The sequence below is a fragment of the Neophocaena asiaeorientalis genome, unplaced genomic scaffold, assembly GCF_003031525.2.
Source record: "Neophocaena asiaeorientalis asiaeorientalis breed wild unplaced genomic scaffold, Neophocaena_asiaeorientalis_V1.1 scaffold392, whole genome shotgun sequence".
Classification (NCBI taxonomy): domain Eukaryota; kingdom Metazoa; phylum Chordata; class Mammalia; order Artiodactyla; family Phocoenidae; genus Neophocaena; species Neophocaena asiaeorientalis.
The window spans coordinates 894884-907358 of NW_020174421.1; the positions used below are offsets into that span (position 1 = coordinate 894884).

Sequence of the window (12475 nt, forward strand, 5' to 3'; positions counted from 1 at the left end):
GTCTGCGTCTTCCGCTCTTACTCACAGCAGTAAGTGCCCGTCGTGCAGAGGAGGGAACCGGGGCTGAGAGGGGGCCCTTCTCTCAGGGCTCCAGGACTGGGGTTTTGAAACCGGGTGGATCTGAGTTCAGGTCTCTGGGCTCTGCCGCTTGCAGGCTGTTTGACCTTGGGCAGTGAACTTTCTCTCTCCTGGCTTCAGTTTCCCCATCTGTTGACGGCTGCACTTTTGGCCTCTTGAGACTGTTGTAGGATTTTCAAGGGGCGGGGGTAGGCCACAGCCTGGCAAGTGGGGACTCTTCCTCCCGTTTCCTCCTCCACTCTGTTGGCTGCCCTCTGCAGATGCCCCAGCCCGAAACCAAAGTGACTGGTTTCTGGAGGTAATGATGCCCGGCCCTGAGTTGCCTGGAGCTGGGAAGGGGTGAGAGTTTCCCCACTTAGCGGCCTCCAGGTGAGGGCGTGAACCTGCCCCCCAGGCACCTACCACACCCTGCCTGTCAGAACGACAGCCACCTGGCATGCCTCCAGCCGGCACCAGGCCCTGGCCTAATTGATTCAGATCCGATAGTCCAATTCCCTCAGTTCCCTGGGCAGACGCCCCAGGCTGGGGTTGAGCAGTGGGGGTCAGAGTCCCAGCCCGCCTGGCCCTCTGGGGGAGATGCCAGGTGTGGGAGCAGGGAGGGGGCAGGGGTCCTCCTCAACCTTCAGAGCTTCCGTTGAGGGTCCGCAGACAGTGGGGCTTGTGTTTTGGGGTCAGGTACTCAGATGGGGATCCTCGCTCCTCCCCTCCCAGCTGTGTGACCTGGGGTGGTTACTTCTCACTCTGAGCCTCAATTTCCCCATCTGTCCAGGAGTCTCCCCCACCCACGAAGCTGCAGTTATTAGGCACCACTGTCTACCCAGCCTCCACAGGCATGTCACGGACATCATCTTGTTTAATTCTCACATCCCTTCAAGGGTGGCAGAGCCATGATCCCCATTTCACAGGTGAGGACACTGAGGCTCTGAGAGGGGAAACGCCTGCCCCAAAGTCACACAGCGAGAGCCTTGGTTGAATTCAGGTCCAGTCAGCACAGAGCCACCCCACCCCTCAACCTGGACCTCTTCACCCTCCACGCTGCGCTGTGCTGGGTCGTCTCCTGCCCACTTGCCCAGCTTGGGGCTTAGATCATAAGCACCCAGCCCAGGCCCCAGAGCACACTAGGTGCTCAATAGACTGTGTTTTTTATTTTGGGGGTTTTTTTTTGGCTGCGTTGGGTCTTCACTGCTGTGCGCGGGCTTTCTCTAGTTGTGGCGAGCGGGGGCTACTCTTCGTTGCAGTGCCCGGGCTTCTCATAGCGGTGGCTTCTCCCGTTGCAGAGCACGGGCTCTACAGCACAGGCTCAGTAGTTGTGGCACACGGGCTTAGTTGCTCCGCGGCACGTGGGATCCTCCCGGACCAGGGCTCAAGCCCGTGTCCCCTGTGTTGGCAGGCGGATTCTTAACCACTGCGCCACCAGGGAAGTCCCATCAGTAGACTGTTGAAGGAGTGGAAACATGTCTGCTAGATGCCTGGGGGTGGGAATGGGGCCAAGCTGCCCGGGACAGACTCTGCCAAGAGGCCCCTTGGGACGAGGGATGTCACAAGGGCAGGGACAGCCTGTGGGAACCTGGGGAGAGAGTAATTCCAACTGGGTGTGTGGAGGGCATCTGCGAAGCCCTCCTTTTTGTTGGAGACCTTGGGAGGACAAATCTTGGTCCAAGGGGGAGAGGGAAGTGTTCCAGAAAGGGAGCACAGCATGGGAAAAGGCTCAGAGGCTGGGATGTTGAGTTGGGTTTAGTGGGTGGAGATGAGGCTGGTGGAGTAAGCTGAGATGGATCGTCAGGGCCTTGAATGCCAGAACAAGTTGATGCCATACGCAGGAGGAGCCACTAAAGGTTTGGGAGCCCACCGAGGAGGGCTGGGTGGTAGGAGGCCCCAGGGAGGCATCTAGACCCCTGACCCCAGCTCAGGGCTTGGCAGGACCTTGACAGGGCAGCATGTTGAGAATGTGAGACCAGCCGGAAGAGAGCAGTTTGATGGGTCTCTGATCGGCATTGTCAATCCTCTAGGGGACATGCAGACAGGCCCTCAGCCAGAGAAGCTTCCAGGCCCGAGCTAGTCCTGGTCCTTCTCCTGCCCGGACATTGGACCCCACACCCCAGCCCCAGCCTTGGACTCTGGGGTCAGACAGGCCTAGGCTTGCATCATGACCCTGAGGCATCTTCATTTTAGGACTCTTGCGAAGTCCCTTGGCTTCTCTAGGCCTCAGTTTCCTCATCTGTGAGATGGGCGTGAGAGGGGAGGGATGAGACGGGTGGCTCTGCAGCTTCTCCCGGGCTTGGCCCTAGCAGCGCTTCCGCCGCATCTTCTTTAGCACACTCCGTAGTCACGCGGGGCAGGCGTCGTCATCAGCCCCATTAGCTCAGAGAGGGGAGGCGACTTGGACAACTTGTACTCTGTGCAGCTTGTAAATGTCAAGGCCAGGATTCAAACCCAAGTCCCTGCTCCTTGGCATGATGCCCAACAGCCTCCCAGAAAACGTTTTGTAAACTGTGAAGCCCGAACCTATTCACAGGGTTGGATGTGCCCACGAAGGGCAGCGAGGGAGGCCCTGGTGGGGGCACAGCAGAGGCAAAAGCGTAGAGTGACCCTCTGCCAGTCCCGGAAGGGCCCGAGAGAGGGGCAGAGGTGGAGACTCCAAGCCCGGGTCAGCCCCTACCCCCAGGGCAGGTCCCCTGCATTCGGCCTCCCCCTGCCGGGGCACCCTCGTGGCTCACCGTCCCCTGACGGCTCCCCCCCGCCCCAGATCAACCTGAACGAGAGCATGCAGGTGGTGAGCAGGAAGGTGGTGACGGTGGCCTACGGGGAGCCTGTGCACCACGTCATGCAGTTTGACCCCGCAGACCCCGGTTACCTCTATCTGATGACATCCCACCAGGTAAGGCCCGAGCCCCAGTCTGGCGAGGCCCCAGGACGAGCCGAGCTCTCTTGCTTGCCTTGCCTGTGTGCTGCTGCTGCTGCTGCTGGGGGCGCCCTCTCCCTTACCCCCGGCCTGCTTGTCCTCACCTCCCAGCGCAGGCATCGCCTCTGCAGGGCGGCCTTGTTCCCTGTGTTTCCCCTATTATAGCATCGAGCCTCAGTTTCCCCAGCCTGTCACAGCCCTCGCCGTGCTGACTCCCCTGGGAGGGGCCGGCAGCCCCTCTGATCTGGGCCCCTGCCTCTGCCTCTAGATGGCCAGGGTGAAAGTCGCTGCGTGTGCTGTGCACACCACCTGCGGGGACTGCGTGGGTGCGGCCGATGCCTACTGCGGCTGGTGTGCCCTGGAGACGCGGTGAGACCCCTGGGATGGGGGCTGGGCCAGGGAAGCCGTCGGGGCGGGGGAGCCCCCCTGCGTCCTGACCTGCGCCGTGCCACCCCAGGTGCGCCCTGCAGCAGGACTGCGCCAACTCCAGCCAGCCGCGTTTCTGGACCAGTGCCAGCGAGGGCCCCGGCCGCTGTCCCGCCATGACCGTCCTGCCGGCCGAGATCGATGTGCACCAAGAGTACCCGGTGAGCCTCTGGGGAGCCAGGACCCAGCTCCGGGCTCAGAAGTACGGGTGGAGAACAGCCCTTCACCTGGCACCCAAACCCTGAGAGGTGGGGACTCCTGCGTATAGCACCCCAGGGACCTGGAGGCAGATGACAAGAACAATAACGGCCAGATGGTCTTAACATCCCCATTTTACAGGCGAGGAAACTGAGGCCAGAGCAGTGAAGTGACTTGTTCAAGTCACTTGAACACCTCGCTGTTCATACAGCGAGGGAGTGGCAAAGCTGGGATTTGAATTCAAGTGGGTGGGCTCCAGAGTCCCAGAAGAGGGGGAGCAAATTGGAAGATGGGAGGAGAGCCAGCACCCCCCATCTCACATCCTGGCCACTAAGTGCCAGACTGCTGTTTCTCGAGCTGGGAAACGTGAATCTGCAGCATGGGGGCAAGTAGCTACCCCCTCCCCCGTGTCCAGGAGGGCCTAGAGCTGCCACAGCCCCCTGCTTACCTGTAGCAGGCAGCCTCTGGGCAGGGGTGATCCAGGCCCTGGCAGGGGCTGAGGGACAGACAGGCTTGGGTCCCACCCAGCCCTGCCCTCAGTGACTTCTCTGAGGCTGGCATCTTCCTCTGTCACCTGGGGGAGGTGATGGCTCTGATGGCCCAGACAGGCCCTGGGGCTCCTGGGCGCCCTCCTCCCCATCATTACATGTCACAGTCCTGCACACACGTCATCTGGTCAAGCAAACTGGCTCTGTGCCACGCGCAGGCCTAGACTTGGGGACACAGCGGTGAACAAGATAGACAAACACCTGGCCCTTGAGGGGTTGACATGCTCATCAGGGAGAGAGACGAAGCAAGATAAAATGCCAAGATGGTGATAAGTACTACAGAGAAAAAGAAAGCAGAGCAGAGAACCGGGTGCAGAGCGAGTAGGTTGCAGGGCAGTGTTGACATTTTAGACCAGGTCGAGGTGGGGAACTCACTGCAAAGGCGACATCTGAGCAGAGGTAGGAAGGCAGGGTGAGTGTCTGGGCAGAGGGAACCGCCAGTGCAAAGGCCCTGAGGTGGGACCAAGACTCATGATTTGAGAGGGTGTCAGAGGATGGCGTCTGAGGTCACGGGGGCCACGTCATGCAGCGCCTCTGACTACTGTAAGATGGTCAGTTTCATTTTGCAAACAGGGAAACTGAGGCCCATGTAGGCTGCAGCCCTCTGGCGTGGAGTCCTGACCACCCACCACCTCTTCTCCCAGGGTTACAGGGCGGGGGTGGGGCGGTGCAGGGAGTGGCCTTCCTCCACCCCCACCCCACCCCGTTCCCCACACCCCCAGCTAAGGGCCCTGGCCTCCAGGGTATGATCCTGCAGATCTCAGGGAGCCTGCCCAGCCTCAGCGGCATGGAGATGGCCTGTGACTATGGAAACGACATCCACACTGTGGCTCGGGTTCCGGGCCCTGCCTTTGGCCACCAGATCGCCTACTGCAACCTCCTGCCGAGGAACCGGTTCCCGCCCTTCCCACCCAACCAAGGTAAGCACTTCACTGCCTGGGCTGTGGGGACAGCCAGAGGGGGGCTCTCAGGTGGTGGAATCTCAGGCATGGGGGTCCTGATATCACAGCCTCTGACGTCGGTGGAGACCCCCTGCTCCCTTGTTCTTCTCTCCCTGGATCCCCTGCTCTGTTCCAGACCACGTAACCGTCGAGATGGCGGTGAGGGTCAACGGGCAGAACATCGTCAGGGCCAGCTTCACCATCTACGACTGCGGCCGCGTTGGGCAGGTGTATCCCCACACAGCGTGAGTGGCGCGGGGCCTGCTTCCAGGTGGCGGGAGGAGGTTCTGCTCCTGGGGAAGCCCGGGGAAGAGACGTGATGGTGTCCCAGGGGCAGACAGGACTCTTGGTTGTTCACTCGCCAGCGTGTCTGTGCAACAAACTGGCATCTTTGCCCGGCAGAGATGGCACAGTGCCCGGCATCTGTGAGCACCCGGGCTGGTAGAGGCCGAGAGAAGTGCTATGATTACACTTAACTTAGTGTCGTAAAGGCCCTGCTTACCTATTTCCTCCTTGCATACCTCTTGCAGCAGGAAGCTCACTACCTAACAGAGTGCCCAGCCCCTCTCGGCAGCTCTGATGTTGAGAAAGACCTTCCCCTGTGCTGGGATCTGCATCCCTGGGTCCCGGTTCCTGAGCACCGGGGTTGGGAGCCGGGTAGCTGAGGGTGCCCCTTGTCTTCCAGCTGCACCAGCTGCCTGTCGGCACAGTGGCCCTGTTTCTGGTGCACCCAGCAGCACTCCTGTGTTTCCAACCAGTCCCGGTGTGAGGCCTCACCAAATCCCACGGTAAGCCAGGCCCAAGGGGTGCCCTCTGCCTCCAGTGTTCCGTTTTTTCCCATTTAGTATGTCGAGAACATTTCCGTATCGTTAAATTTTCTCCCTTCGCTCCAGATTTAACAGCTGTGCCGGGCTCATCACATCACAGTGCATTTAACCAACCCCCTCTTGTCGGACATGCTGATCCTTCCCGTTTCTTTTTTGCATTCTGATACGTCCAGGGCACTGTGCACGGCCTTGATTATTCCCTGGAGACCAGCTGTTCAAAATGGCATTTTGGGGTGAAAGCCTGGCCATGTTTTTCACTTTTAGCTCAGCTGACCCCCAGGAAAGCCTGAGCCAGTTTATGCTTCCAGCTGTAGGAGGAGGCCCCCTTCTGCACTTTGTGCTACTTTTCAATTTTACCTTCAACATTTTTAGCAACCCTAGAGAGTACCAGTCCCCAGAGCAACTGAAGCCCCAGCCTCTTGGCTCTGGGCTCAGAGAACCTCGTCAGGAATCCCCAAAGCCTTGTCTGCCCATGGCAGGTGCCAACGAGTAACGCTGAGGAGGGACTTCATGGCCTGAGCCTGGAATCCTGTGGTCTCAGCCCCTCCTGCCTGAGCCTCAGAACTGCTTTGAGGAAGAGGTGTGCCGCAGCAGCAGTGCTTAACTCAAAGCAGCGATGCAGTAAAGTGGGGTTTCCAGTGCTGGGAGAGAGGCCCGGTAGAGGCTGTGTGGCCAAATCCCAGGGGAGGCTCCGAGCCTCTGCAGTGGGCGCTGGGACTCCAGTCTAGGCCAGCCAGGACTCCTGCTCTCGTTTGGGGCCAACATCTCCTTCCGGCCCCAGCCCTGGCCTGTGTATACAGTAGGGACTTGATGAATGTCATTGTGAAGCATTCATGCCGGCAGCCTGCCTCCTGTGCTCTACCCTAGGATACTGGGGCGAGGAGGACTCAGCCTCAACACTCTTCATTTATTGAGCACCTGTTGTATGCCTGGGTGTGTCCTAGGCACTGGGAAAGCACCAGGTTAGACACAGTTCTGCCCTCCCCGTCGTGAACCCAGAGCCTGAGGTGTGAGTTGTAGCTGTGTGATCCCAGGCAAGCTGCCAGACCTCTCTGTGCCTATTTCCCCGTCTGTAAAATGGAGCCTATTTCAAAAGCTGGGGCGGGCATCTGGAATTACACCTGTCTGTAAGGTACCAACTTCATACTTGACACACAGTAGGTGGCCGCTCTGCTGGGTGGGACAGGGAGGACTTCTCTGGGAGGGGAACCTTCTGCCGGGTCCTAACAGATGCATAGGAGCTCACCAGCCTGGAGGTGTATCTGTGGCAGTGCCCCCGTGAACCACTCTCTCCCAGGTCTGCGGCTCTGCAGGTCAGGGTTGAGGCGGGGTGCAGAGAGGGCCCGTCTTAGAGGATTATGGCAATCCAGTGGGAAAAGAGGCAGCTCCCACGCTGGGCCTGCAGGAGCTTCTGAACCGATGCTTAATTTGGCGTTTAGTTAAGTGCCAGTTAGCCGTGGAGGCGCCATGCCTCTGACTCGGCGGCAGGCAGCGGGGTCTGCATATCCCCCGGGACCCCTCAGGAACTGGGAGCAGGCGGTAGGGCTTGGGCCAAGCCAGAGAGGGGTCTCTGGGAAGGCAGGTGCTAGGGGCTGAGTCTTTTCTCACTTCCCGTTCCCTCGTGGGCCCCAGAGGAAGGAAACCGGGGAGTGCAGGATGCCAGGAGGAGGGCTCCAGCTTTCCGTGGAGGGGGGAGAATAAGAAAGGCGCTGCGTCCTCCACTTTCAGTTGTCCAGGGAGCGCGTGGCCACCCCGAGGCGGTGTGACTTTCGGCCTTAGAAGCAAGGAGGGATTGGGCAGATGGAAGGGCAGGGTCTCTTGGTGGGGAGCCTGGGTAGACACCTCCATGAAGGTGGTTAGGAGCCGGTGGAGAGGGTAGTTTGGTGGGAATGTGGGGGAAGTTTACAGGGGCTGGGAGCGGTGCAGAAGGGCAGGGAAGGAACAGGTCAGGTGGGTTCGGGGTCCCAGGGCCACCCAGTGCTCCGCTGGATTGGGACCCGAGCTCTCAACTCTTGAACGTAGAAAGACCTTGGGGGCGTCTGTGGACTCCAGTGTGGAGACAGGCAAGGCCCCCTGTGAACTGGCACACACTGGGCTCACATCTGGGCTTTCTGTGGCTCCTGGCATTGCCGCCCTGGCATCTGTTCCCCCAACTCCTGGTCTCCCGCCTTCTCGGCTCTGCGCAGAGTTCGTTCGGTCAGTCGGCCGTGGTTTCCTGAGCCTGCAGCTACACTCTGGCAAAGGGGAGAAGCTGCTTAGCATCTTTCTGAGGCATTGACGACTCTGCTTGGGGTGGGACCGGGAGGCCCCGGTCCTTTGCGTGCAGGGAAGCCCTAGCTCAAACTGGCGTCGGCCCCACCAGAAGCATGTGGCTTGTGTGAGTACAGAGTCCGAGGGGCGGCGTCCCCTTCAGGCACAGCTGGATCCAGGGGCTCCAACACTGTCAGCAGGGCCTCCCCACCCCTCTGAGTGGCCTCCACTCTCAGGCAGGCCCTCCCCTCTTGGCAGCAAGATGGCCTCAGCAGCCCCGGGCAGGCTTCTGGTCCCCCAGCAGCCCCAGGAGACTTTTTCATTGGTTCTGCGGAAGTTCCAGGGGAACTGGGTCACGTTCACTCCCCATACCAATTGCTGAGTCCAGGACGGGCCTGGGTACCCGCCCATCCCTGGGGCTAGGGAGTAGGGTCAGCCCTCCCGAACCACAGGCCTGGGGGTTGGGGAGATTCCCCTATGGCCAAGGCAGACTTGGAGGCCATGGTCGGGGGCTGGAAGCTGGCAGCAGATGTACCAGCTGTCCCCAAGGAGGATTAGCCAACCCTGGGGGAGGTGCTGAAAGAGGGCAAAGGTGCGCCCGCCCTCAGCCTTGCTCCCGCTCTGTAGAATGGGTGCAAGCATCCAGGTGGCCGTGGCTCATAAGGGTCAAGGGGGGTAGGGGCCCTCAGGGATGATCCCACGTCACTTCCTCTTGCGGAAGCTCCCCCTTCCCCAGCCCTCACTCCTCCAGCCCCCGCTGTTGGCCACCTACCCTCAGGTGGGGTGCAGCTGGGAGGACAGAGCCGCAGGGCCCCCAGCCAGCTGTGAAGCAGGCTGGCAGCGGCTGTGAGACCCGATTAGGAACATGTGGCTTCCATTCCCGGAAACTCCGAGGGGGTTACACATGGATGGCACAGGACAGCAGCTCAGAGAGGGACAGACTTGTGGGTCACACAGCGAGTGGACACCAGCTGCTACCTCCCAGCCCCACCGTGTGGTCCGCTGAGGCCCCACCTGGGCCCAGCCATGTTGCCTCTTTGGCTAAGGCCCCTGTGGTCGGCTCCCAGGGGAACTCACCGGCCTGGGCGAGGTTTCTGGCCTGGAGGTCAGCAAACATCCTGGACAACTAGAGCCCGCTGTGCTTGGGCAAACCACTTGGTTTTTCTGTGCCTCAATATCCTAGTCTGTGAAATGGGTGTGATGGTGGTACCTACCTCATAGGGCTGTTGGGAGGAGGATTTGCTGAATTAATACGTGCAGAGTGCTCCCAAGTATCCCGGTGCACAGGGAGGGCTGTGTCAGCTGGCTGCTGCTGCTGTCACTGTGACCATGGTCAATGATAGTAAATATGGCACTGGCATCCCTCGAGCTCTGGTTTTTATGCTGGGCCCCTGAAGGAGCTCCCTGTCTAATTAACAATAAGGAGTAAAGACCCCTGATCCCTGGCCCTCAGTTTCAGGCCTCAGTCTCTGGCCCGAGAGTCAGACAGAGGGGAATTCAAAGAGCAACTCTGCCCTCTGCCCTCAGGTAGCGCCCCTCCTCTCTGAACCTCAGGTTCATACCTCCCTCCCCCCACCCTAACTTCCTTCCTTTTTTGAAGTCACCTCTGTGGCTCCGCAGAATGCGGATGTCCAGGCCCTCCGCAGGACTTGCCGGGCGCTGGCACCTCCACCTAGAGGCCTGTGACTCGCCCGGGCAATGGGGAAGGGTCTGGAACCTGGCGACACCAGGGCGCTCACAGCCTGTTTCCCGTGGGCTGTTCAGAAGTCTGGGGTTTCTCTTTTCTGAATCATTTATCGTGAGTTAATCTGGAAACCAGAACTCCAGAGCTGGGTAGAGTCTCAGAAAGTGGTAGAGCCCCTCATTTTACAGCTGGGAAAGGTGAGGCCCAGAGACGGGGAGGTTTCCTCTGAGAGGCACGCGGTGGAGCGGCCGTGGGGACCCAGTTCCACTGGGCAGGGTACTGCATCTCCCTGTGCCTCAGTTTCCTCGTCGGCGAAATGGGGCCAATGCCTTCTCCTGCTCGTAGGCCTTGCCGTGAGGGTCAAGTGAGACGGTACATGGGAGGCAGTGGGCGCGCGGCCCTCGGTGCGTGTGGCTGCTACGTTTTGTTAGTAGTGTTTCCTCACTTCCCCAGGCTGCCTGGTGCCTCCCCGGGGAGACGGGGCTGCGCAGGCTGGCTGGGGTGGCCGTGAACCCCATCTTTTCCGAAATGCCCCATTGCCAGCCCCACCTCCTTGGGTTTTGACTGCAGAGCCCTCAGGACTGCCCGCAGATCCTGCCCTCAGCCCTGGCTCCCATGCCCACGGGCAGCTCCCAGAGCATCCCGGTGCATCTGGCCAACGCCGCCTTCTTCCAGGTGAGTGAAGGCTGGGTGGGGGTGGGGTGGAGGGCCGGGAGAGTGCCGTCCTGGGTGGGGGGACTCTGCTCTGGGCCCACCACCCATGCTTTGGTTTCCTTCCTCTGAGTTTCCAGGCTATGTTTGAGAAAGCCCCGCTCTGGTTGCACGGAGCTGGGGAAACAGGAAAGTGGGCGGGGAGGGCCAGGCCACGGGGACAGCAGGCTGCCCCCAGTGCCCGCAGGAAAGCCTGGCCATGACCCCCAGACCCTTCTACCCTCTAAAGCTCCCCTGACAGATCCAGGCCCAGCGCCCGCCCAGTGCCGCAGCCCATGGGTGACGCTGTCCATACCGTGCCCGCCCTGCCCTAGACCCCAGGCTGAGTTGTGACCCTGGACACCTCCCCAGTTCGTGGCTGACATGTCTTCCCTGGAGAATGGCCAGAGAACCCCTTTGCCGCCCGACTCCCCATCGTCCAGGTGGGGAAAATGAGGCCTAGGAAGGGGACGCAGGTGCCTCCAGGTCACACGACGTAGGGCTGCACTTGCACGCCAGCCCTGGACTCCTTGTTCAGTGCTCTTCCCTACAGCCAGTCTTCCCCTCCCCCTGCCCATCTGGGCTGGGGGAAGGGACACAGCCCCTTTCTGGGTCCCTCCTGGAGGAGCGTCTTGGGTGGGAAGTGTTGATGAGTCCTGGAAGCATGCCAGCCACCCCCTCCCCAGCTTCTGCGAACTTGCCATCTGTCGCTTCCATGGGGGAGCCGAGGCCCGTGAAGCCTGTCACACGTGGGGGCCACACGCCAGGCATCTGGGATGCGTCAGGCAGCCTCGTGGCAGGGGCTGCAGCTCCGTGAGGGGCAGGGCGGCCCTGCCCTGGGCCCTCAAGCTCTTCCCTGCAATGGTTGGGAAGAGCCTCCAGGGGCAGCAAGGGGCCTGGACCCATGTGGAGGGCTGTGCCGCTCCCCTGCGGCCCTGAGCCCAGGGACTCGGACGACAGACCCACCTCCCAGCTCAGCGTGCCAGGGACACGTGAGCTCTCAGCCCTATCAACAGCCACTTTCCTGTGTTAGTTTCAGAGCGAAGCGGGGAGGGGGCAGGGCAGGGGAGTTGCTGACCTGCTATCTCCTCAGGGTGTCACATCTGCCAGCGACAGGGACATAAACAGGAAGTCCTGCCAGGCGGCTGGCCTAACACACTCAAAACCCGGATTTGTTCATTCAGCAAATATTTACTGATGCTGCTCCCGGAGGCCTGTGCTGGGCTGAGGGCAAGACGGGATTGGGGAATTGGCCCTGTTTAGTCTTTCAGCAAGCACTTACTGAGTACCTCTTGCGTACTGATAACCGCCAGCATATATTAGGCACCCACAGTGTACAACCCACTAAAGATAACATGATCTCCAGTTTTCCTAGAACCCTGCAGAGCAGAGCAGCCTCTTTCTGTTGCAGAGTTTAGAAACCCGAGACCCAGAGAGGAGGACCCACTTGCACAGGGTCACGCGTCTAGGGGGTAGCAGAGGTGGGATTCGAACCTGGGTGGGCCTGTGTAAGGTAGAAGCTGAGCTATTTCAGCTGCCATCTGCTGCCCAGAGGGGCTGAGACCCAGCCCCAACCCTCCCCAATGGGTGGGGGGACAGGTGTAGACAGCCTGCACGGGGGATAAGGGCGGTCCTTGGCCTACAGGGTCGGGGACAGGCTTTAGGAGCTTAATGGAGCCCCTGGCGCACACCCAAATGTTCATTGCTGAATGGATGGATGATCAAGTGAGGGGTGTCCCTGTGATTTGAGGGGGGAGTCTGGGAAGGCTTTGGAACATGGGACATTTGAGCTGCATTTTGAAGGCTGTGTTGAGTTTTTCTGGGTGGAAGAATGGGCTTGGGCAAAGGCTGAGGGCAGGACGGCCCGTGTGCTATGTCGACATGTGTCCTGTGGCTGGTCCCAGGCCTTGTGGGGCAGAGGCGGCGGGGGG

The 12475-nt window shown here is 60.4% G+C and overlaps 1 protein-coding gene across 1 annotated transcript in view; it reads left to right on the forward strand.

The window, feature by feature from the left end:
* The window catches only part of PLXND1 (plexin D1), a gene marked incomplete at its 5' end in the record, with an annotated part of 75979 nt that overhangs the window by 41367 nt on the left and 22137 nt on the right, over nt 1-12475 (forward strand). Inside the window, 7 exons of the mRNA XM_024756483.1 lie at nt 2825-2956; nt 3249-3349; nt 3438-3567; nt 4895-5072; nt 5230-5338; nt 5779-5881; nt 10425-10529. Coding sequence (XP_024612251.1) covers nt 2825-2956; nt 3249-3349; nt 3438-3567; nt 4895-5072; nt 5230-5338; nt 5779-5881; nt 10425-10529 — 858 coding nt within the window. The remainder of the gene's footprint in view (nt 1-2824; nt 2957-3248; nt 3350-3437; nt 3568-4894; nt 5073-5229; nt 5339-5778; nt 5882-10424; nt 10530-12475) is intronic.